Raw genomic sequence first — 25,559 nt, forward strand, 5'->3', positions numbered from 1 at the left:
TGCTGTTAGGGACATGTCCCCACTGAGCCAGGGACATAGAGGACATGGTAATCCTCCCCCATAGAGGAGTAACAGAACAAGAGATTTTCCAAGTAGATCCACTCTGCCTTAACCGACCCCATTTCAGCATCTTTCATAGAAAATCACACAGAGGGCATTAAGACACAGGATCAACAGGCTTTTGGGGGCCAGAAGAGTAATTCTGTAAGATGAGAGATAGGTAGTAACCAGAATTGTCTCCAACCAAAGCGTTTTCTCTTTTTGTTTCACCATTTAGACATAAATAGATAAAATGATAATGAATGGCTAGTTTATAAATTATTATTTACAAACTAAGCTATAAACCTATTTTTTTTCCCAGACAGGGTTTCTCTGTAGCTTTGGAACCTGTCCTGGAACTAGCTCTTGTAGACCAGGCTGGCTTTGAATTCACAGAGATCCGCCTGCCTCTGCCTCCTGAGTGCTGGGATTAAAGGCGTGCGCCACCACCGCCCAACTGTGAAGCTATGTTTAGGTATCTCATTTGCCTTCATGTATGTTAGTTTGTTTTCTATTGCTGTGATTAAACACTGTGATCAAAGTAACTTGGGAAGAAAAGGCTTTATTTGGCCTACATGTCATATCACAACCCATCATGGAGGGAAGTCAGGACAGGAACCTGGGATCAGGAACTGAAGCAGAGGCCATGGAGAGACCCTCCATATTGGATTGCTCTCCATGGCTTGCTCAGCTAGCTTTTTTTCTTTTTCTTTTTAAATGCTATTTTTATTTTATGTGCTTTGGTGTTTTGCCTACGTGTATGTATGAGGGTGCCAGATCCCCTGGAATTGCAGTTACAGACAGTCGTGAACTGCCATGTGGGTGCTACGAATTGAACCCAGAACCTCTGGAAGACCAGCCAGTGCTCTTAACCACTGAGCCATCTCTCCAGCCCTTCAGCTAGCTTTCTTATACCACTCAGGACCATCTGCCTAGGGATGACACTACCCACAGTGGGCTGGACCCTCCTGCATCAGTTGTTAAATGCGCCACAGACTTGTCTGCCAGCCAGTCAGATAGAGACCCTTTCTCAGTTGTGAGTTCCTCTTCTCAGGTCACCCCAGATTATGTCAAGTTGATAAAAACTAAAACAACCACAATTTATATAACTTAAATTTCTCAGCCCTGCACATGAGTGAGTGAGAGAGATCACATGAACATCGAAGCAAGTATAGTTTGCGGTAGAATTTACAACCAAGTGGCTGGAGAGATGACTGGGGTTAAGAGTACTGGCTGCCCTTCTAGAGGACCCGGTTTGGTTCCCAGCACCCACAAGGTTCCAGAGGACCCGACACCCTCACACAGACATATACATGGAGGTGAGACACAAATGCACATAAAAACAAATCTTTAAAAAGAAAAGATTCACAGTCAAGGAACATGGGAACGACTGTAATTATGACAGCTCCTCGACACAGTCTTTGATACAAATGAGCAAAGCAATGGGTTCATCAGTCTTCCTGACCTGTGTTGTTTTGAAGTTAGTCAGCAACTTGTGATTGCTACGAACGCCTCTACCCACACAGCTGAGTTGGCATCAGCTCCCCTCTCTCTTTGATAATTACAGATGTGGATGAATGCTCTTTGGAAAGAACCTGTGACCACAGCTGCATCAACCACCCAGGTACATTTGTTTGTGCCTGCAACAGCGGGTTCACACTCTACGGCTTCACCCACTGTGGAGGTGAGTGGACCGGCCCTCTATGGGAGCCCGAGCCCGGGAGCAGGGCCACCATTGAGGTTTATCTTCCTGTATGGGACAAAGAGTGCATTCGTGGGAACATGTTAGTATTTATCCCATTAGCACATTGGGTATGGAATGGGGCGCAGAGGACCTGAGCTCTGTCAGCTGTGGATTCATCAGTGAATTGACTTGTGCTCATATTTGGAGAACGGGGTTCTTGCAGGAGCTGAGACAATAACTCATTCTTTCCAGCAGAAGATAATGTTGCTGTCTTCAGAGAGGCTTGGCCGGGCACCAAGCAGACTTGTAGTTCTGTTCTGCCCGAGCACAGGCTGCAAAGCCTTGGTTCAAGCCCTAGTCTTAGGTTTGGATCTGGAAGGTGGCACTGACTCTCTCTCTTCATTCTGTGCCCGTTTCACAGCCTATGCTCATGGCTCACACCCTTACGATCAAGTAGACTGTGGTATAGATAAGTCAGATTTTGTACTAACTGACTCTCACTCTACTTCCCCGGCAATCAGCAGCCACTGAGAATAGATCTAGACTCCAGACCTACTAGTCTAAGGTCACCATGGTGATTCTAGGTATCTGTGGGATTGAGGACCACAGGCTGGAACACTTCCTGCCAGTTCTCACACCCTGTGTTTGAGAAGAACAGATAATGGTACTTTGCTGTAGATGATAGTGTCTCCCTTCCCTCTTTCCACACATTCTTGGCACATCTAAAAGCATCTCTGACCTTACCCCGTCTATCATGAGACCCCAGTGAGACACCCCTTGAACACAGATGTCAGCCTTCCAGCTTGAGTTCAGTCCCAAGTTATCGGGGACGGATAGATGCACACAACTTCTCTTCTCTCTCAGCTATGGAAAGAGTCAAATAGGGAGCTTTAATTCTGTGTCTCTCTTGCTATGTAGCCCAGAGGATGATGGCGTTTTAAGTTCAAAGCCCATGCAGGGTCTGAGTCTAGACATCTGAAAGTGGTGTTTCCTTTTGGGTGTTCCTGTCAGTGGCTCAAACCTCCCAACCCAGGCTCATGCCAGTGGGGAGTGCAGTCAGCAGATGCATGTCCCTGAAAACGCCTGTCAGCCACGAGACTTGTCTAAGGGATAGGCAGTCAGCCCTTGACGTGACTGTTGTGACAGGGGACCCTTTTGGTTCCACAGACACCAACGAGTGCAGTGTCAGCAATGGGGGCTGCCAGCAAGTTTGCGTCAACACAGTGGGTGGCTATGAGTGCCAGTGTCATCCAGGGTACAAGCTCCACTGGAATAAAAAAGACTGCGTGGGTAAGAGGTGCTGTCCTTTCCTAGTTCCCACGTGGCTACAGGCTCAACCTGAGTCCAGGGTTTGAGACTCTGTATGCTCCACACTCCACCGGGCCCAAAGTGCGCCTTTCCCATGGAGTCCCCCTCCCTGGAACCGCAGCAGCTGGTCTTTAACAAGTTCAAAAACCTTGCAGGTTCCTTGACATTCAGCTCTGTGCTTCTGCCTAGATCGGAGCTTGCTTCTGTTTCGTGGTTGCTTCTCTGCATGAACAGCAGACAAGTGTCCCCTTGACCTCTGTGGGAGGCGAGGCTGGGGAGGGAGGTCAGCTCTGCCGTCTTTCCGTGGGGCCTTTGGTGTCCTCGGCTCTCCTTGCATCTGTGTCCGTGCTTCTTTGTCCTGTCTAGAAGTGAAGGGCTTCCTGCCCACCAGCACGACGCCCAGTGTGTCCCTGCACTGTGGTAAGAGTGGTGGAGAAGACAGGTGCATCCTAAGATGTCACTCTGGCATCTACCTCTCTTCAGGTGAGTGAATCCCGGCACAGTCCTCATGGCACGGCCTGTAGGTGTTGGACATACTCAAAGGGCATCTGGGTCTGGACCAGATACTTCTTGAACCACCAGAGGCCCACGCTTTGAGAGCTCATATCCTGGGTATTTTTCTAGCGGCCTATGTGGAGTGGGGTGGGGGTGACTTTAATTGTCACCAGGATAGTCTGTCATCTTGCTTATGCGTTTTGACAATTCCACATTCTATCTGTCAGGACTGCAAGAGGCCTACTCTGTCACCTGCGGCTCTTCCTCTTCTCTCAGAAGCAGACAGCAAAAGTCAAACGACTCTGATTTTGGGGGTAATTACCAAATTGTGCTCTTGCAGGGGCTCATTGCATTCAATGCTTCTTCCCTGGGGTGCTGCTCACGGGGGTGACTTTATTGGCTCTTTTCTTATCTGGATGCTCTGAGCACATCACAGGGTGTTCTTGTCCACAGCTATGGTGTCTGATCTCTTGCCCACCTGTGGAAACCAGACTTACTGAGTGTCCCCTGTGAACCTGGGTGTGTCACCGTACTGAAAGAGGGCCACAGAGAGAACAGTCCGAGGATCCCAAATTTGCTCTATTCCGAGCAGGGACCATGCCTAGACATGTGACATTGGTAGGCTAGCAGAAGTGGGGTTCTGTCTCAAGAAAGACCCAGACCTATTCTACTTTGTCACAATACTAAGAATAAAAGTCCAGAGTTTTCTGGAGGCCTCATCTTCCCAGAGAAGGACCCATTTGCCATTTTGTTACAAAACTGTCCAAATAGAGAATTACATTATATCTTGATGTCTATATTATAAAGATGTTGAAAGTTTAAAATACCATGCAAGATGGTAGTTTAGAAGTTAAAATACTCCAGATCCTATACACTATATTCCATAGAATAGGCTATTTAATCCACTTGAAACTTTATGTATTAAATATTGGAGGCAGGTCTCACTTTGTAACCCAGCCTAACCTGGAACATATTGTAGTTCAGGATGACCTTGAATCATAACAGTCCTGCCTCAGCTGCCTAAGTGCTGGGTTGTAGCGCGAGTTTGCCACACTTGGCTGCAGCATTTTTATTATTATCCTCATTAACCAAAGAAACCAAGGCCCAGAGGGATGGAAGAACTTACTCAAAGTGACTCAGAAAAGAAACAGAGGAGCCAGGATTTGAACTCAAGCAGTTTGTGTTCAGAGTCTTAAGTGCTGTTCTTTGCTGCCCATTCTGATGGATGTTAGGATCAAGGCAGAGGAGGAAACACGGTCTGGTTCGTCTGGGATGGTAAGGAAATAGCTAGCAGTCCTTACTATGTACCAGGAAACCAGCTAAACATTTATTTTTGCCATTACCTCATTTAATCCTTAACAATATCCTGGTAAAACAGGTGCTTGCTTAACTGTGTGCACTTAACACCCGAGCAACCTGAGATGGGGAAGATTAAGGGATGTGCTGAAGTTTTCACAGATCAGAGGGCTTTCGATTAGAGGCATGGGCTCCAGCAAAACATATAGTTAAGATCTATTTTGGGAGAACAGAATTCTGTACTATTCCGTCCCAGACCCAGAAGTGGTAGCCACATCTGGACTGGCAGCCCTGCCAGCCCTGTCCTCCCTGGGAAGCCACACACGGAAGAGACTCCCCCAGCAGTCTTGTTCAGATTCAAGCAGAGGATTCTCACCCTCCTTCTCTGGAAGACACAAAAATGACCTCATCTTTCGCCTGGCTGTGGAGACTGTTTGGGGCCTTTTCTCTGTTACATTTAAACATTGGAGCCATCTCTCTCTTGAGATAAGTTTGATTCTGAGGAGGTTCCAGGTGAACCTGTGCGTGCCAATGGGATCATATTAAGAGGGGTTCATCAGCTACAACATGTAGTGAGGCCCAGCCAGCAGGAGCTTGCCACCACTCTCTGGGTGTTCCCTCCTTTGCCTGTGAAGGTAATTTCTTTTACTTATTTCTTTCTGAAGATGTCATCACCGTCAGGACAAGTGTAACCTTTAAGCTAAATGAAGGCAAATGTAGTCTGCAAAAGGTCAAGCTGTCTCCCGAGGGCCCGCGACCAGCGCTACCAGGTATGGAACTGGATGGCTGGGGCAGGAAGCTTGCCTGCATATTGGGTAAGGGACCTGCGACCAGCTGAGCTGGAGATGGCTGTCCAGCTGATGCAAGGACATGTCAGATGTCACAGCCATTCAGAATCTGCGGGGACACTCCTCTCCAGGAGGAGTGGAGCCTGCACTAACCCCTGTGCAGTTCTGGGCTTATCCCCAGAAAGTCTTTTGTGAGGCCATTGTTGAGGCTCTGGGGAAACACTGAAGCTCATCCCAGTCAATGGGGCTTGAGATGAATCAGCCACTTGGGACTGTTTTGGGTGAATGTTTCTGAAGTGCAAGCTATGATAAAAAGGGGGCTGACTTGGGAACAACACCTGTGAACAGACAGATTGTCCAGGGTTCTGGCTGCGCTGCTGTTTGGAAACTGTGGCCCCAGGGCCAGGAGGAAAACAAATGTCTTCCAAGGATAGCTACGCTTACTGGAACAGGCGAACCGTGCTGCTTTCTTCCCTAACTTTGCTTTCCATCAGAACCTCAGAGAATACTTGTGGAGTTTAAGATAAATCAAGACATAGATTAGGAAGTCTACCCTGAAACAAATGAACCTAAAGCTCATGCTAGCTATTTTGACTGCCTACTGGTATACAATCAAGATGCATTTTGGTGCCCCCATTGATGGAACATGTGCACCTATTAATTATATGTATTCAAAGAATGTTAATGGTGTGGGAAGGTGTCTTGTTATGTGGCCGAGATAGTAGTCAGGTGTGGTGGCGCACACCTTCAGTTCCAGCACGCAGGGGCAGGAGGCAGAGGCAGGCGGATCTCTGAGTTTGAGGCTAGCCTGATCTACAGAGTAAGTTTTGGGACAGCCAAGGCTACACAGAGAGAACCTGTCTCCCCAAACAAAAACAAACAAAAAAGAGATAGAAAGGGAGTTAGTAGAATTCTATATGTCTAACTAATCAAACTTGTACCTAAATGGAGCTGAAGGAAAAAGCCCCAGAAAGCTGACTGTATTATTAGTAGTGATGATGTCTCGGTAAGACATATGGTGGGAGATTCTGATTTTCTTCTGTATTTTTCATGTTCTCTTTTCATACTTACACTTTTCTAACTTTTATTAAATTTGGTCTTCTAAAATGTCATACATGCATTTATTGCATCCTGATGACTGACGCCCTCCACCCTCTCTTCTCTCCCTCCCGTCCCTACCCCTGTCCCCTTCCTTATGAGCCAATTTCCCACATTCAAGCCTTTTTGCTTTGCTTTGTGACCGAGTTCAACCAGGGCCGTCCGTATGCGCATAGTCTTGGAGTAACCACTGGAAGCTGAGGGCACATTGGTAGGTACTCAGCTGAGGAGATTCGCTGTCCTCCCTCAGAATCTACATAGTTCCGTAGGGAGGGATGGGGCCCCATGAGCCCCTCGGAGCTCCATAATTGACTGTTGGCCGGCCCATTGCAGGTCGCCGCAGCTACAGTGAGATCATGGTCGCATTGGCTGTGTCGTGGACAAAAGAAAGTATGTCACAGCCTCCTCCCCGTCTTCCATATGTCAGAGCCTCCTCCCCATCTTCCGGCTCTTACTTTCATTCTGTCCCCTCTCCCGAGATGCTACCTGGTCTTAATGGCTGATAGGAATGTCCTGTTTAGGGCTGAGTCAACTTTCTTTTTTTTTACTTTTAAATTAGGAAAATATTTTTATTTTTTAAATTTTATTTTATGTGTATGGGTGTTTTGACTTCATGTGTATCTTTGTGCCAACTATGTGCCTGGTGCCCAAGGAGGCCAGAAGAGGGTGTCTGACCTCTTGGAACTGGAATTACAGCACTTCTGAGCCACTCTGTAGATGTTGGGAATCAAATCTAGGTCCTCTAAAAAAAACAGCCAGTGCTCTTAACCGCTGTGCCATCTCTCCAGCCACAGTATGACTTTTCTTTCTTTCTTTCTCTCTCTCTCTCTCTCTCTCTCTCTCTCTCTCTCTCTCTCTCTTTCTTTCTTTTTTCGAGACAGGGTTTCGCTGTAGCTTTGGAGCCTGTCCTGCAACTAGCTCTTGTAGACCAGGGCTGGCCTCAAATCACAGAAATCCGCCTGCCTCTGCCTCCCAAATGCTATGGATTAAAGGTATGCGCCACCACAGCCAGGCTGTATGACCTATTTTTAGAAAGTGATTTTTATTTGTGCATACAAGTGTGTGGGGAGTGTGTGCATGCGAGTGTGGAGCCGGCAGAGCCCAGTCAGCTCTCTCTGGAGCTGTGAGCCGCCCAGTGTGGGTGCTGAGAATCAAACTCTGGGCCTCTGCAGGAACCACTGAGCAATCTCTCCCACCCAGGAACGTACTATTTAAAACATAGATTCGGTCTGGAGCTTACTTCATAGATTGGACCAGTGCTGAAGATGTTAACTAGCAGGAGGAACTCAGAGGAGGGTGGGCAAGGAGACTGTACTTTTCGTCAGCTTTTCTGTAAATCTAAACTTACTTCAAGACACAAAGTATCGAATTAAAGAACTAAACATAGTGACTTCCACCTGCAATCCCAGCACTTGGGAGGCTGGGCAAGGAGACTGTTGTGAGTTCAAGGTTGACTCTGAGTACACAGTGAATTCCAGGTCAGCCTGGAACACAGAGCAACATTTGTGTAAAAACAAAATAAATAGATAAAATAGTGTTAGGGCCAGTGAGATGCCCAGCAGGTAAGAAGCCTGCTGCCAAGCCAATAGCCTGGCTTGATCCCCAGGACCCACACACACGGTAGTGAGAACTGTCCCCTGACTTCCATACGCACCCCCATGGCACATGTGAGCCATGACATGTGTGCAGTCACACAAAAATGTAACCACAGCATAAAAAAGTAAAGTAAAAGTAGTTTTCATATAGATATGGGAAGTCGGGCAGGGATGGTACACACCTTTAATCCCAGCATTTAGGAGATAGAGGCAGGATATTCTCAGAGCTGGAGGCCAGCCTGGTCTACAAAGCGAGTTCCAGGACAGCCAAGGCTACAGAGAGAAACTGTTGGAAACACACACACACACACACACACACACACACACACGTGCGTGCACGCACACTCTCGCATGCACACATGAAAACTGAAAGGAAAACAAGTTCAGATTTAACATCCATTAAGCTTTGAGGTTAGCTCTTTAAACATGTAGAACAGGACTGAAGAGATGGCTCAGACTCAGAGCACTCTGGCTGCTCTTCTAGAGGGCCCAGGTTCAGTTTCCAGCACCCATGTTGGGCAACTCACAACTGCCTGTAACTTGAGCTCAAGACATCTGATGCCCTCTTCTGGCCTCCTTAGGCACCTGCACACATGTGGCACACACACACAAACACACACACACATAAAAATAAAAATACTTTTTAAAACTATAAAATATAGGTTTGGGGAAAAATATAGGTAGAAAATGAATTTGTGTCTTCCCCTGGCCACAATGGTCTATTGCTTTGTCATTAAAGACTATAGCACAGAGGCTGGAGAGATGGCTCAGTGGTTAAGAGCATTGCCTGCTCTTCCAAAGGTCCTGAGTTCAATTCCCAGCAACCACATGGTGGCTCACAACCATCTGTAATGGGGTCTGGTGCTCTCTTCTGGCCTGCAGGCATACATACAGACTATTGTATACATAACAAATAAATAAATAAATATAAAAAAAAGACTATAGCACAGATAACCTTTAGTTCAATGAAATCAGTTTTAGAAGAGATGCAAGAAGGTTTTGTGTATATGTGGTCCTGCTTTGTAGTTTGGTTTGGTTCAGTTTTGTCTTTTGAATCAACAGATTCATCAGAAGCACTGGGGAGAGGGGACACCATGAAAATCGAAAAATCAAGAATAGGGACGTGCAAAGTCCACCTCCTTTTTCTGTAGGTGGGGTTTTTCTGTGTAGCCCTGAATGTCCTAGAACTCACTCTGTAGACAAGGCTGGCCTCAAATTCTAGAGACCCGTCTGCCTCTGCCTCTCAAGTGCTGATATTAATGGCATGGTCCACCACCCCCCGGCTGCAAAGCCTGTCTTAGAGCCAGCCTTCCACCTCACCCTGCGTGGAGACTGTTTGGTTCTGCTGAATCTTGGTGCCATTTGCTTTGTCGTTGTTTAAAATGAGACATCACTGTTGATGTCTGTTCTGTCTCTCCCTTTGGAATGGAGTTGCACCAAGGTTATTCGGACAGGAAGGAGGGGTTGGTTTCGTTTCATTTCCTGTCTGAAGCTTCAGCATCAGGCCATCCCAGTCCAGCTTTGAGAACATCCAGTACCTTCGCCAACCATCATCAAAAATACAGAACAATTGCTGCCCCCTGGTTCTTGTTCTCCGCATATGTGGCTGGCCAGTGGGAGACACCCAGCCTGTACCCGTGGAAAGACTGTTCCAGAACTAGACTGTAATGTTACAGAGTAATGAAAATGTCTCTGGGCTCCAGGCTAGGGGCTGGCAATGGCTCCGCATGTGGAGTGAATCACGCGGTCCCCAGAGGGTTGTGATGAAATGTTTACTGAGCCCCAGCGAATGCTCAGCTCAGTGGTCTGCCAGGACTTGGCTTCCAATCGTTTTGTTTCTTCATACAGAGAGGCACAGCTCAGTAAGAGAGAGCTTCCAGTACGCAAACCTTACATGCAGCTCTGGCAAGCAAGTCCCAGGAGCCCTTGGCCGACCGAGTGCCCCTAAGGAAATGTTTATCACGGTTGAGCTTGAACGGGAAACTTACAAAAAGGAGGTGACAGGTTGGTCTGAAAGCCATCTGCGGTGCCAGGCTTCTCGGGACTCGTTTCTTCTCTCTTTGTCTTCCATTCCATCGTTCCTGGGGGGCAGAAACTAAACCCTCAAGTATCTCCTGTTTGATTCCACCCTCACAAATTACACTAACTTGGTCTAGAACCTGATGGAGAGGTTTTCCCCTCCACTTCATAAAACCCAAAGCTACCATTTGGCTCTCAGAATTTCGTGTTTGAATTGAATGCTGCCCAGCTTGCTAGGTTCGCAGCTCCAGGGGACTTGGGATGTCGGTGGGGTCTAGCCTGGACATCCTCACTGCACCTGAGGATCTGTCCCCGTTTCCACAGTCTCCTGCAATCTGAGCTGCCTGGTAAAGCAGACGGAGAAGCGACTACGGAAAGCCATCCGCACGCTCAAGAAGGCTGCCCACAGGGAGCAGTTTCACCTGCAGCTCTCGGGCATGGACCTCAACGTGGCTAAAACGTCCCTCCGAGCGTCTGAACAGCGGGAGGAGACCTGTGGAGTGGGGCAGAGTCAAGAGGAAAACCAGTGTGGTGAGTAGCCCAAGGTGATGACTGACAAGCCTGTCGGGAGTGCTAGGCCTGTGAGTGAGCAAGGGAGCCAGTGAGAGATCTGGGCCACCTTCCTTCTCTCGGCTCACTCCTGAGACACCAGGGATGCTTTTTCTCATCTGCTAAGCTGCTGTGTTTTCACCAGCCCTGGAGCTCCCCAGGAGCTGAGGTGGGACTTAACTGTCTTTCCCTCCTACTTGGCATGTTTGCTGGCTCGTGGTAGGCGGCACTTATGGAACTAAAGGATGGAAAAGCAAATGCAGGCTTGTCAACACTGCCTGGCTAGTGTGCGCCTCTAGACCACTCTCTTGTCGCGGTCTCTGTAGTTACTGCTTTTTGGATTGGCCCCTGGTGATAAGGAGTGAACTCATTTCTGTCCACAGTTGTGTGCAAAGGCAAAGCCAGATGTCACGCAAGTGCCTTGCAGACACCCGGGCTTCGGGCTGGGGCTCAAAGCAGTCTCAGTTCCATGCATGGTGTGTTGTTGGTGTGTGTTTGCGTGTTTCAGAACAAATACCAGTTTCTAGATCCAGCAAGAGACTCCAGGGTGGTCAGATGTGAGATTTGTTCTGTGCAGTTACTAGAGAGACTGCCAGAGAAGCCTTGCGGAGGGAAGTTGGGGGCTCCCTTTATAAGTATGATTGACTTGGTTCTGATCTGCTAGGAACATAACCTTGCCCCTGCTCCGTTGATGGAGTGATAGTCTTACTGGGCAGGGACCAGCATCTCCTACAGGCAACAGAATGAACGCTGAGCTCTATGTTCTCTTGCTGAAAGTCTCATTGGTGGGAAATACCTCGGGCCAGTAAACAATTGCCATGCAAGCACAGGACCTGGATTTGATCCCCGGAACTCAGGTAAAAAGCCAGGCTTGATGGTTCTTTCTTGTATTCTCAGTGCTGGAGAGGCAGAGCAGACAATCACTGGAGCTTAAAGGCTGGGCAGCCTGGCCTAACCGGGGAGCCCCAGGTCCTACTGAGAGACCCTGTCTCGAAAGGAAAGTCTGGGTATTATCTGAGGAACAACACTCTAGGTTGTCTTCTGACTGCCAACATGTATGCACACGCATGTGCACGCACACTTGCACATATACACCCCACACATACCCTGTGCATGCCCCCAAATGAAAATAGCTTTTCTTTTTAAAGATTGAATTTGTAGTCTAGTTCCAAAGCTCGTTTTCACTCCCTGTGTGAGGTGAAGTTCAGTAAGGAGATCCCCCCAGAAGGATCAGGAGGCGCTTGGGCCCGAGGAATGGCGCATAGGTAAAGGGTAGGACGCTGGTGTTTCTGCATGCCTATGGCTGAATAGCTTCATTCTGGAGAGCTCTCAGCCAGAGCACAGTTCCAATCTGCTGCTTTGCCAAAGCTTAGAGAACACCAAATGTAACTGCCCCCAAGGGGCCAGTTCCCAGATCGTCTTGACTCTTATTCCAGCTGATTTTCTTAAAAAGAAAAGAGGGTAATAAACCCAGCTGGCTGGTTCTCACTTGGACTCTTCAGAGTTCCAGTCTCCATACCAAATTGGTGACAAGAGCTGGCTGCTGTGGCCCTGCTTTGCTTTCCAGGGTGAGAGGAATGAACTCTTGGGCAAGCAGCCAGGCAGGTCCTCTTTCTGGTCTCTGGAAGCTAAGTAGCAGCCCCCCCCCCCCCCCACTTTCCAGGCCTGTTGGGGTAAGTAAGGACTGTGGCTTTGTCAGGAAGACTATGGACAGTTGAGAATTCAGGAAGACTAGAGTCAAGGCCTGTGGCCCCTCAGGGATCTTGTTTGCAGTACAACTGGGTGTGCTTTAGGGGAGCAAAGACCCAAGAAGAGGATCAGGCCTTACCTTACTGACTCAGGCCTCTGGGCCACAAGCCTACGGGGAGGGGGGGCGGGGGGGGGAGGCACCAAATAGAGTTAAGTTGTTATGGTATACAAATGTGTCTCTGGCATGCCTATCAGCTAAATTTGGCTTTCTTTCTTTCTTTCTTTCTTTCTTTCTTTCTTTCTTTCTTTCTTCGTTTTTTTGAGACAGAGCTTCTCTGTGTAGCCCTGATTGTCTTGGAACTCGCTCTGTAGACCAGGCTTGCCTTGAACTCAGAGATCTATCTGCCTCTATCTCCTGAGTGCTGGGATTAAAGGTATGAACCAATACCACCTAGCATGGGTTTGTTTCTTAAAGAGGAAGTGTGTTTCCTCAAAAGCTTCCTCTAACACTGAAAATGAATCCTGTACCCAACATGGGACCAAGACAGGCAACAATGTTGAAGACTTTCCTGTGGTAGAAACACAGCACAGAAGTGGTCTGAAAGGGAGGATCCGGGTACAGAGAAGGGTCAGGTATACGAATTAGAAAGGATTTGGGAGACTGAGACAGCTCAGCAGGTGAAGGCACTTGTAGCGAAGGCCTGTGTCTGATCTCTGGGATCCACGTGGTAGAGGAGAGACCCCTTAAATCTGCCAGGCTTATGGCTGTGTCTGAGCTCTTGTTGGCACATGCGGTGGAGACAAGTCTAGGAACGTCCTTGGTTCTTTTTAGAAAGTATTTTCAGCTTCTGGTTATCATTGTTCTTGTTACTATAACGAAACACTGGAGGTTGGTTATCTTTACAAAGAAAAGGGTTGATTTTGGCTTATGATTCTGCGTATCAGATATGAAAGCCCACGTCTGATGATGGCTTCTTCCGGCTGTGATCTCAGGAGCCCAGGCCTCAGACGGCAGGAGATCTGGGCACACATGTAGCTCTTGAGTTTTCCCTATTTTTTCCTGTTTTGTTTTGTTTTGTTTTGTTTGTGTCTTGTGTAGTCCTGGCTCCTTGAACGTATGAATGTGACTGATCCTCCGGCCTCAGCCTCCTGTAGCTGACATTATTCTCCCCATTCTTGTTTAGCTAGCAGTGCTCAATCACATGGGCCCCATTCTCATGAATTTATATAATTCTAATCATTGCTCCCTAAAGCCCACCTCTAAAGATCTTAACTTAGCTTTTTTTTAACCTTAATACTTAATTAATATTACATTTCAACACATGTGTCCTTTAAATCATACCCAGACCATAGCAGGGCCCAGCAAGGTGTCTCAGATGGCCTGATAGGGGAATGGAAGCCACCACGCTTGTGTACCCAGCAAGGTGTCTCAGATGGCCTGATAGGGGAATGGAAGCCACCATGCTTGTGTACCTCAAATGGTACAGCAATGACTAGCAGGGAGCATTCTTCCCACATCTCCCCAGTCCTGCTTCCCAGCACTGCTAAAATTGGCTATATGTTTTTATGCATTCATAAAAATGAACCGTTCTTTTATTCATTGATAGCTACCTATTAAGTGTACTAGGTACCACTGTGGATGCTGAGATTCCTCTGAGGGAGACAGACTAGCAAAATCCTCAGCCCTTGAAGCTTACAATTTTTGGAGAAAGAAGCAGGTGGGCTACCCCATAAGCAAGGACACAGATTACGGTTAAACAATGGCAAGGATATGGAGAACAGGTCACTTGGGAAGGGAAACAGAAAGACCCCAGGCATGGTGAGGAGCAGCGAGGGATTGTGTTCCCCAGGGTGTAGATGTGCTCAGGGAAGGCCCCAGTGCAAAGCACAATGGCGCAGACACACAAAGGAAAGAGAAAGAAAACTTGGGGATGCTTGGAAGAAAAGCATTCCAGACAAAAGAATAAGAAGTAAAACAAAATCCCCTACAGGTATCAGAAGGAAGCACAGGATGGTGAGGGCTGGGAGCTGAGGGAATGACCTCAGGGCAATAGCAGAGGCCCAGTTCATCCTAGGACAGAAGTCAGTGGGTTTTCCTACCCATAGTTCCCAGGCTCAGCCTGGGAGCTCACAGACTCTCCAGTCCCAGTTTGTATCTAAGAGAGCAGTATTTGTTAGCCTGGCTCATGGGTCAATGTTGACACGATTCCTAATTTTCCTTTTACAAGCAGAGCTACTGTGGATAGCCAGCCTTCTTTGTGCAAACACCAATATTCTCAAACCTTAGAGTTTTGGAAGTGTAACTACATATGTCAATGCTGGCAGATACTGCCAGCTCACACTCCCAAATCCCCCTCAAGGCACACTGCTTCTAGCACTACATGAGAATGTTCAGTGCCCACATCCTCACTTTCATGAACTATTTATCATCTGTCCTTTTAATCTTTGCAAGCGCAATAAGCGAAAATAATAATAAAATCACTAACTCTTTTGATCAGTAAGAACACACAAATACATTGTCTTAAATTAATTGTATTTCTTCTTCTAAGAACATTTATAGGTCTTGTCTAGTTACATTAAATTGTTTTCCCCAGATCATTTAAACAATTAGTCAGGCATGGCAGTGCACAGCTTTAATCCCAGTACTCAGGAGGCAGAGGCAGGCTGTTCTCTGTGAGTGGAGGCCAACCTGGTCTACACAGGTAGTTCTAGAATATCCAGGGTTACATACTGAGACCCTATCTCAAAACAAAACAGTAAATAAAAAGTAAAATAGAGCTTAGGGCTGACAAGATGATCCCATGGATATCTTAAGGTTTCTATTGCTGTGAAGAGACTCCATGAGCACGGCAACTCTTATAAAGGAAAACATTTAATTGAGGTGGCAGCTTACAGTTCAAAGGTTTGGTCCATTACCTTCATGGCAGCATGCAGACAGATGTGGTGCTGGAGAAGGAGCCGAGAGTTCTACATCTGGATCTGCAGGCAACAAGAAGGAAAGTGGGTCTTACACTGGTGTAGCTTGAGCATATGAGACCTCAAAGCCCTCCTACACGGTGACACACTGCCTCCAACAAGGCCACACCTTCTAATAGTGTTACTTCCTTTGGTCAAGCATTCAAACCCATGAGTCTAGTAGGGGCCATTCCTAGTCAAACCTCCACAGTGGGTAGAGGTATTTGCCACTGGAAATGCTGAGCTGAGTTCCGTCCCCAGGTTCCACATGGTGGAAGGCTAGCACCAGCTCCCACAGGTTGTCCTCTGTGTTCCACACATGCTGTGGCATGTGCATGCACACGCATAAATAAATTTTTTAAAAATAAATTTTAAAGTCACAAGTTGCAACAAAGAAAAGATTCACTTTTGATCAAATAGAAAGACTTTCTTATTGTCATTTGTACATCCGGCATTGTAATGAATTTGTGAATTTATGAATTTGGCACTGGGGACAGCCTGTTCTTCAAGTAACCTTTAGACCATCTGTGATCAATTTTAGCAAGATGTCAGAAAAGAAAAGCAATTCTGGGACTGGAGACATGACTTATTAAAGTGTACAAGAATGAGGATCTGTGTTTGCTTCCCATGCACCCATATAAAAAGCTAGGTGTGTGCATAATGTCTGTTCTGGGGAAGCAGAATCAGGAGGGTCACTGGAGCTCACAATCAGCCAGCCTAACTTAATTAGTAAGTTCCCAGTCTCAGTGGGAAATCCCTTCTCAAAAAATATGGTATAGAGCAATTGATAGATACATACATACACCCATATGCTCCATACAATAACATACATATATACACACGAACATGTACACATAGAAATAAATACAAATAAATAAATAAGAAAGCAATCCTATTTTACAAACTACAGATTCCTGGGTTGAAGCTGTAGCTCATAGTAGAGTCTCTTGCTGAGCGAGTGTGAGGCCCTGGGATGGATCTTGAGGGGCTGGAGAGGTGGCTTAGTAGTTACGAGCACTGCCTGATCTTCCAGAGGACCTGGATTTGATTCCAACACCTGCAGAGTGGCTCATGACTGTCTATAACCCCAGTCCCAGGGCATCTAAGGCCACCAGGCATATACATGGTTTACAGACACACATGTAGTTAAAATACCCATACACAATAAATGAATGAATAATAAATAAATATTTTAAAAAAGAAATAAGCTAGACATGGTGGTACATGATTTTAACCTCAGAATTCAGGAGGCTGAGGCAGGAAGATTAAAAAGTTTGAGGCCAGTGAGTTCTATAGAGAGAGACTTTGTCTCAATAAAAACAAGAACAGAATTTAGTAAACTGTTGACATTTATCAAATATTTACGATATGTTCTATATTATGTTAAGTGCTCTCTATATATTTTTGCATTTAATCCCTCCAAGTTCATGTTATGTCCTTTTATAGATGAGTAGAAGGCATAGAAACCAAGCTTTGCCCTGCTATTTTCAACCAGCAAGTGAATGTCAGAGGCAAGACTAAATCCAAGTCTGAATCAAGAGCCTATGCTTCTGACTCTCCAGTCTGAGTATCCTCCTGAACAGGGCTGAGCCCTGGGCCATCCCTCATACTGTACTCAGAAAGTTAAGTGTCCACGCTGTGGAGGATAGAAAGGAGCTCTGGATAAATAAGAAGCCGTCCTGTGAGCGGCACACAGTCTTTCCAGTGCAGGGTCAGACAGAGATGTATTCCCCAAAGAGGATGCCTAAGCTCAGTCTGGGGGAGGCGCTGTTGATGGTGGGTGGGGGGAGCATTCAGACAGTGGCACAGCCTGGAGAATCACAAGAGAGAGGTTGTGCACATAGCTTGGCCTGCACATCAGCCTTAGGAGCCTGGAGAGCCAGGTAGGGTACTTAGGCTCAGGGGAGGCATGACCAATCACAGAAGACCTGAAACATTCTGCTAAGGAGCTTCATTTTCACCTTTCCACACCATGGTGTTGGTCTTAGCTAAGGTTTCTAGTGCTGTGATAAATACCATCACCAAAAGCAACCTGGGGAGGAAAGGGTTTCTTTCTGCTTATGTGTCCCAATCACACTGGGGCATCATTGAGAGAAGTCAGGGCAAGAACTCAAAGCAGAACCGGGAGGCAGGAACTGCAGAAACCACAGAGGGATATAGCATACTGGCTTGCTCTTCATGGCTTGCTCTGTTTGCTTTCTTGGTGTTTTTCTTTCTTTGGTTATTGAGCTAACCTTTAATGTCTGAGTCATCTCCGCTACCCTCAGTTTGATTTTTCATATACCCTTGGGTCACCTACACAGGGATGGCACCATCCATAGCGGGTTGGGCTCTTCCATATCAATCACTAATCAAGAAGATGCCAGACTTACCAGCCAATCCGATAGGGGCATTTTTCCAGCTGATGTTCCTTCTTCCCAGATATGTCTAGGTTTGTGTGAACTGAGATTTAACCAAGACATGTCCGAGTGATATGTGTATTTGAGAAAAATCTTTCTGCCTGCATGGGAAGAGGTGGGACTGTGGGCAGAAAGGCTGGCTGGGGAGTTTCAGTGTATCACACAAGAGGTGCTGATGTCACCGAGGTACTACTGATGGAGGGAGAACAAAGCAGGTCAGAGGCACATTAGGAGGAGGGACGGCATTTGTTAAGAGAGTGAATCAGGATCCACCAAGAGAAAGTGCTGAGGGAAGCTCAGCCATTTCTGATGCAGCTCTGATCCTGCCACTCACTCCTCATGTGTCCCTTACCCCTTCCATCCCTGCTCCACATGCAGTGAGTGCTGAGCTAAAACCAGCGGGTTGGTCGAATGGCTGAATGAATGTGGTCACTGGACAAGACGAGATTTGTAGAAGCAGAAAAAAAAAAGCTCTTGAGGAAGCTTGAAACTCAGATGCCGAGGAGACACAATGCTCAATATGGAGTCGAAGGGAGTGAGGCAGAGAGGGATCCGTTAGAGGCAGAGATGGCCTAGCTGGTATGAATATTTGCTGCTCTTCCAGGAGACAGGAGTTCAGTTCCTGGCACCCACACTGGGCAGCTCACAATCGCCTGTAATTCCAGCTCCAGGTTATCACAGCCCTCTTCAGGCTTCTGAATGCACTTGCACATAAGAGTGTGCACACTCACAAACACACAGAGAGAGGCACACACAGATAGATAATAAATTAAAAGGATAAAGATGAATTTAGGGGTATAGTGAAAAGGAGAACTAGGGGAAATTTCTTGTAGTCTATATAAGAGATGATGATGAGCTAAGGGATATGGGTGCTGCGGAGATGGGGACCAGGATGGGTGAGAGGCAGTGGAGGAGGACACAGCTGAGTGATGGGGTCGAGAGCAGATGAGTGGGGGGACAGCTGTGGTCTGGAGCATTAATAGCAGTGGGGAGAGATGCCACTTACTAAAAGAGCAAAGCCAGAGCCTCGGAGAGGAAACGGTGCCCCGGACCAGGACCAGCTGAGTTTTCAGGCAGAGGTGTTGCATTGTTTATTCCTCCTGCTGCCGTGACAAAACACTTGACAAAAGCAGGTTTTAAAGGAAGAGCTTATTGTGGCTCACAGTTTGGGGCCACAGTCCATCGTGGCAGCAGGGCCATAAGGCAGCAGGTCACATCGTATCTACAGCTGGGAGCAGAAAGAGGTAAACACCAATACTCAGCTCACTTTCTTCTGTTTATTCTGGGACCCCAGTGCAGAAGATGGTGCCACCCATAGTTAAAATAGGCCTTCCCTTTGGTTAAACATCTCAACAGATATAGTCAAAGGTGCATCTCTAGGTAATGCCACACTCTGTCAAGCTGAGAGTTGAGATTAGTTGGGACAGGTGTCCACAGACGTCTGTGCAGGCAGGAAGATTTCCATCTCCCTGTCGAACCCTCCTGTCATGTTCTATACACATGCTCCAGCTGTTGTGCCTGAGGCCTGCTCCTCCAGGCCAGTACTGAGCCTACACCCTCCGTTCCTTACCCGAGTGGTTCTGCTGTTGTGCGCCACCTCCTCCCCCGAGTCCTCTTTCTCCTTGAGATCATTGCTGGCCTCCTATAACGTCCTCTCAGGAAACATCCCATCCTCCACTGACTTCTTGCTTGTGCCAAGGAACAGACTTTTTGAAAGGACTGTACCATCTTCCTTGCCTTCCATCTTCCCCTCAGTCTGGGTTCTTTCCCCGACCTCACCCTGGGGAAGCTTTCCCAGGCTTCCTAAGGACCGCCATGTCGTTACCTCTCACTACGCAAGCGGGCTTGCTCTACGATACTGCAGACTGCCCTCCCGCTGCAAACATGCTGTTTACGTGGTCTGCAGACTACTGATCCATTTACCTGGATGGCAGCTCCCTTTCCGTTTTCAGTACTGGTTCCTCCCCAGCTTCCTAGTACCTAGCATCAGGGGTCCAGGGCTCAGTCCTGTCTCCTTCCTCTGTCTTCTTAGTTGACCTCTGTTTTAAGTACCACTGGAGAGACTGGGCAGATGGCTCAGTATGTGAGAGGACTTGAGTTCAAATGCCTAGCACACTGTAGAAACTGGGCATGGCTGCATATGGCGTCGCCCAGTGTTGGAAAGCAGAGCCGAGCAGAGCCTAGGAGCTCAATGGACAGCCAGGCTGGCTGAAACAGTGAGCTTCAGGTTCAACAAGAGACCCTGCCTCAAAAAAAAAGGGCGAGAGTGCTAAGGAAGACAGCTGATGCCCCTCTCGGACCTCTGTGTGTATGGACACAGGTGTTTACATGTACAGAATGTGCAAATCATGCTCACAATAAATAAATAAATGACAACCCCCTAATTGCCCTATTCAGCTATAGGTCTGTCTGTCTGTCTGTCTCATTCTCCCCACCCCTCTCTTTCTATGGTTTAAATGTGTATCTTTCTGTCTTGTTGTAATAGGAGCGGCGGGGCTACGTTCCTGGCACCCGGCCACCCGCATGGCTAGCTTTATACCCGAAATAATTACACGGAAACTGTATTCTTGTAAACACTGCCTGGCCCATTAGTTCCAGCCTCTTATTGGCTAGCTCTTACATATCGATCTAACCCATTTCTAATATCCCTGTGACACCACGAGGTGTCTTACCAGGGAAGATCTTAACCTGCTTCTGTGTCTGGTAGGAGAATCATGGCGACTCCTTGACTCAGCTTCTTTCTTCCAGCATTCTGTTCTGTTTACTCCCCCTACCTAATTTTATGTCCTATTAAAGGGCCAAGGCAGTTTATTTAACCAATGAAACAACAGATAGAAAGATGACCCTCCTCCATCACTGTCTCTTTAATATACATATGAATTTATGACTATTTGCTGTTACTACTAGCTAATATAAACAATAAATGGCAAAAGATAGAACAAGGCAGAGATTAAATACACATAATTTGAACTGGCATTCCTCTTTAGGTAGACTCCAACTTGGCAAGGTTCACCGTTGGTTATACTGATGTAAATCCGTTTCTAAGGCAGACTTTTGTTGCTAATGCTTTGTGTGAACTCCTGTCAGATCTGATTGGTTCATGACTGTTTGTCTGGTGATACAGCTTGACCAAGAGCTAACGATAGCGGTAGGAGATGTGTCCACCCTGGCAGGTTCCTGTCTTGTCTGAGTGCTTGTGCCATTAGTCAGCCTTCAGTGCAGACGGCCTTGGACGAGGCAGCCACAGCTGCTTCCTGTGATTTTATGGCAGTTAATCACTTGGTTTGAAACTAGATATTATAATCAATTAAATCAATTTGACCAAGCACAGTCAAATCATAATTCACCAGAGTGCATGGCAAGAAGTGAATTTATCAGTCCATCTACATGGCCAGAGTTGTGGGATGTCCACGGTCTACGTAGCCAGAGACGTGGGATGCCCACAGTCTACATAGCCAGAGTCATGGGATGCCTATGGTCTACATAGCCAGAGTCATGGGATGCCCACGGTCTACATAGCCAGAGTTGTGGGATGCCCACGGTCTACATAGCCAGAGTTGTGGGATGCCCATGGTCTACATAGCCAGAGTTGTGGGATACCCACAGTGCTCTTTGCTGGGACATGAACCATCATCCCCACTGTCTCGTGACTCTTGGACAGGTGGATTGACTGAGGGCCGGTCTTACACCATATACATAATCAGTGGAGGCTTGTTTCTTATTTAATACAGAGAAATGAATACAGAGAGATCCAAGAATGTTTTCCTTACACTTCTGAGTCATCTAGTAAACCCTCAAAGTGCACTGTGTCCTCCTGAGAGCACAGAGAGCTAGCTGGTGTCCTGACGATCAACACTGGATGGATACCAGACTCCCTGTTTCCTCCTCCTTCTCCTCCCCAACCACACCTGCCTTTCCTCCTCAGGAAACGGCCCTGCTCTTCATACAGTGGCTCCTGTCCAAAGCTGAAGCTTTCCTGGCATCTTCCCTGCCGCACCCCTCACTCCTCCACCGATAAATCCTGTCAGTCCTGCCTGCAGGTAGGCCCCTGAGCCCAGTTAGTGTCCCTCCTCCACTGTCACTGCTGGCTGGCTTCCAAACCACCCTCCTTTCCCCTGTCTGTCCTCGCAGGCTCTGAGTGTTCTCCTTCCCCTTCCTGCCCTCAATCTGTTCTCATACATCAGCCAAAAGACGGCTTAGAGACAGGACTTCTGTCACGCTGTCTGAGCATTCAGGACCTCTGTAACCCTTCTTTCCTTGCCATGGCCTTCAAGATCCCACACAACCTGCCTTGCTTGTTTTATATTGTTTGGTTGTTTTGGGTTTGTTTATGTTTTTTGTTTTTGGTTGTTTGCCTGCTTTTGAGTGTTTTACTATGTAATCCAGGCTAGCCTTGAACTCACAGTGCTCTTCCTGACTTAGCCTCCCAGGTGTTAGGATTATAGGTGTGTGCTCTTTATTTATCCGAGATAGGGTCTCACTGAGCACAGGCTGTCTTCAAACCTGTAATTCTCCTGTTTCAGCCGCTTAAAATACATCTCCACTCACCCCACCCCTTCCCCCATTCCTGTGACAGAGGTCTTCTGTCTTCTGTACTAGACACTCTCATGGCAGGACTGTCTTTCCCAGCCACCTTACTGAAACACACACGCAGACACTGCACCCCAGGATACTGCATTACCAATTACTTTGCATTACCGTGCCCCTGCTTGGCACTTCACTGTGTGATCCTTTGCCTGTTTATTGTCCATCCTCTCCATGAGAACAAGGGCGCTATTAGGATAGGGCCATATCTATCCCCTTCTCTGCTGTATCTCCAGCTCCTAGAGTAACACTAGACACGTAGTTCTTGTTTGGTATCATTGTTAAATGAAGACGCTAATGTTTCTTCATGAGCACCACCGAAGGGCAGGGCCAGCAAGATGACTTGCCACCAAGCTTGATGACTTGAGTTCAGTCCCTAGAAACCACGAATGAGAACTGATTGCCCCTAGTGGTCTTCCGGCCTGTACTCCTCTTCACACACAAAGTAAATAAAACGTAAAAGAAATTTAAGAAGAAAGAATGAAATTCCAAGGACAAGCGACAATACACAGAGAGGGCCCAGCACAGCTTTCCAGTGGGTGGGGGGATTTAAACTGAGGACCAAAAAGTCACCTTAAAGGAAGTGAAATTTTGGCCCCACTTAACTAGGCATGAAGAGAACGTAACACACGCTTGGGTTCCCCCGCAAGGGAGGTACCCAGCTGGGCTCATTTCTAGATCTAAACCATGGGGATGTTTGTAGACAGCAACCCTGAGTGCACTCCAATATCCTGCAAAGACAATGAAAAGGCTGTTCTTCAGTCTAAGGAGTTGCTTGTCCTGTTATCCTGGGGTATTCTTTTAAAGCAGGCTCTAGCCAGGATCCTAGCCACTGCACTGCCTTGGGAGCCTTGAGACTTGCCTGGGAGCTGGGACAAAGCAGCCACCCCAGGATGCCTTGGGAATCTGCATGGGCTGCTTGTGGCTCTCCATCAGAAGTCAAGACTCAATCCTTAAGACAACGGTGAGGCGCTGGAGAGTGGCCTCTTTTATTAGGTTCATGCTCTTAGCTGCAGAGAGACCATAGTGTTTGCCCACAGCCTGAAATACTCAAAGCCCTCGGAGCTGAAAAGAGGGCAAGCCTTTAGGCCTCTTTGTCACCATTAATCCTGGTCCCTGCTGCTTTCTGCCCTTTTGCATCAGAAAGGCTTTCTTGTATTTTTTTCCCCCTTTTTTAAGAGGAGGAGAAACAGCTGTGCGGGATTTGAGACTAGGATTTTAATGGTCACTGACAGCACACAAAAGCTTTACTGTGTCGGTGAAGTGTTCTGGGGGCAATTGCCTCCTTTGTCCGAGGGCAGCAGCACAAGCAGGCCACTCAAGGGGAAGAGAGAAGCAACTGGGCCATGTGATCGAGGTCCCATCCAGCGCACATGCACAGTGCCGTTCCCAGGCGTGCATCAGGGTTCCGCCGTGTGTTCCTTGTGGAGGAAGCTAGTGTATCTGGAAGGAGTGTGGCATGACTTCTGTCCCTGGGTCTTTCTGTATGGAAACTGTGACTGACAAGATGGGGTTGTTTGCAGGCCTTTCACCGTGGGGAGAAAGAATCGGTCTTCTTGACCACAGGGCAGCCCTTTGATCAGTTAAGAAATCCCAGCTGATGTGGGAGGATGTGAGGCCTCTTCAAGTGGAACCTTGACAAGGGATGGGGGTTGGGTAAGTAGCTTCAAGGTAGAGCCATACTCAGACAGTCCTGGGACCATCCTGGTACCCTGTGCAGCGAGACACAGGTCTAGGCCTGAACATGGGCACGGTGTTTTCCTCCAGAGGAGCCGCTGGTGCCAATCGTGTTGATCTGCCTCCACGTAAGGATTGACTTTGTCGCTAGGATCACAGTTCTAACTTAGGTCTCTGCCGCCTGCTCTTCCTCCAGTGGAAATGGTGCAGGTCGGAGGCACTCTGGTCAGGCTGGCATCGATTTGCTTTTCGCCAGCCTCTATGACAGCTTGGATGGAGAAATCTATAAAAGTTATCCTCTTATTTACCAGCCCACTATAGACACTGGAATGAACGGGTGAGATCCAGCATGATGCGTGGATGCCTTGTCTGTAACTCAGCCCAGCTTTTCATGAGACATGGGCTAGAAGCGGCGTGGTGGTAGAAACCAGATGAGGCTGTGGTATAGAGGGTAAGTCCGAAGTGTAGACTCTGCCACGGACATATTACCCTGCTCATTATAATATTGAATGCCGAGGAAGCAAGGTGGGTTCACAGTTAAGATTTCAGTTATAATAAAATTACAAACTCTTTGAGGGCTCAGTGCTCTTCCAGAGGACTTAGGTTTGATTAAAAGCACCCATATGATGGTAGCAACTATTTGTAACTCCAGTTTCAGGGGACCTGACACCTCCTGTGGCTCCTATAAGCACCAGGCACACACACTGTACACAAATATGCATAAAGGCAAGACACCCTTACAAATAAAATAAATCTTTTTGAAAAGTCACAAACTCATATAAAAATAACCCACAAATATAATAAGAGAAAAATATGAACAATATCAAGTGTCAAGTGTAGATTTTATTGGTTGAGTACATCTAACTGTAGAAATAATACCTGAAATATTGCATAGCCTCATTCTGATAAAAATAAAACCTTATTTTAATAATATTTTTGAGAGAATAATGAAAAGTATGAAATAAATGACTTTCATTTGTTTGTGAGACTGGGTTTTACTATGTAGGCCTTGAACTTGCTGTGTAGACAAGGCTGGCCTTGAACTGGCTATGCAGACCAGGCTGGCCTTGAACTCACAGAGATTTGTCCGCAATGAACTTTTTGATGAGAGATCATTTACCTTGTTTAACCCTAAGGTTCCCCTGCTCAAGCTGCCCTAACGTAGGATAAGCACTCCCTCAGACAGCTGAGATCTGCAATAGTCAGCATTGTCTGTGCCTCCTCTCTTCTACTTCCTGGAAGATTTAAGTTCTAAAAAGAACACGTTCTCGTCAGCCCTTTAGCTGCTTAACAAAGGCCTGAGCTTCTGTCTCCTCTTGAGTGAAGTCACCTTTTCCTCTCCTCAGTCAGAGTTCAGGATGCTAACCATTAAACCAGGGAGGAC

At 47.2% G+C, this 25,559-nt stretch overlaps 1 protein-coding gene across 4 annotated transcripts in view; it reads left to right on the forward strand.

Annotated features, from left to right (window-relative positions):
- Positions 1–25,559, forward strand: part of Scube2 (signal peptide, CUB domain and EGF like domain containing 2) — a 70,322-nt gene that overhangs the window by 31,083 nt on the left and 13,680 nt on the right. Inside the window, exons 10-17 of one of the 4 annotated variants that reach the window (XM_041666742.1) lie at positions 1,607–1,723; positions 2,891–3,013; positions 3,398–3,514; positions 3,754–3,840; positions 5,488–5,592; positions 10,152–10,307; positions 10,647–10,853; positions 11,331–11,335. In XM_041666742.1, coding sequence (XP_041522676.1) covers positions 1,607–1,723; positions 2,891–3,013; positions 3,398–3,514; positions 3,754–3,840; positions 5,488–5,592; positions 10,152–10,307; positions 10,647–10,853; positions 11,331–11,335 — 917 coding nt within the window. The remainder of the gene's footprint in view (positions 1–1,606; positions 1,724–2,890; positions 3,014–3,397; positions 3,515–3,753; positions 3,841–5,487; positions 5,593–10,151; positions 10,308–10,646; positions 10,854–11,330; positions 11,336–25,559) is intronic. The other 3 variants (XM_041666744.1, XM_041666743.1, XM_041666745.1) reach the window with 3 other exon arrangements.

The sequence above is a fragment of the Microtus oregoni genome, unplaced genomic scaffold (genome assembly GCF_018167655.1).
Source record: "Microtus oregoni isolate MIOR12 unplaced genomic scaffold, Mior012 000016F_ref0000370, whole genome shotgun sequence".
Classification (NCBI taxonomy): Eukaryota; Metazoa; Chordata; class Mammalia; order Rodentia; family Cricetidae; genus Microtus; species Microtus oregoni.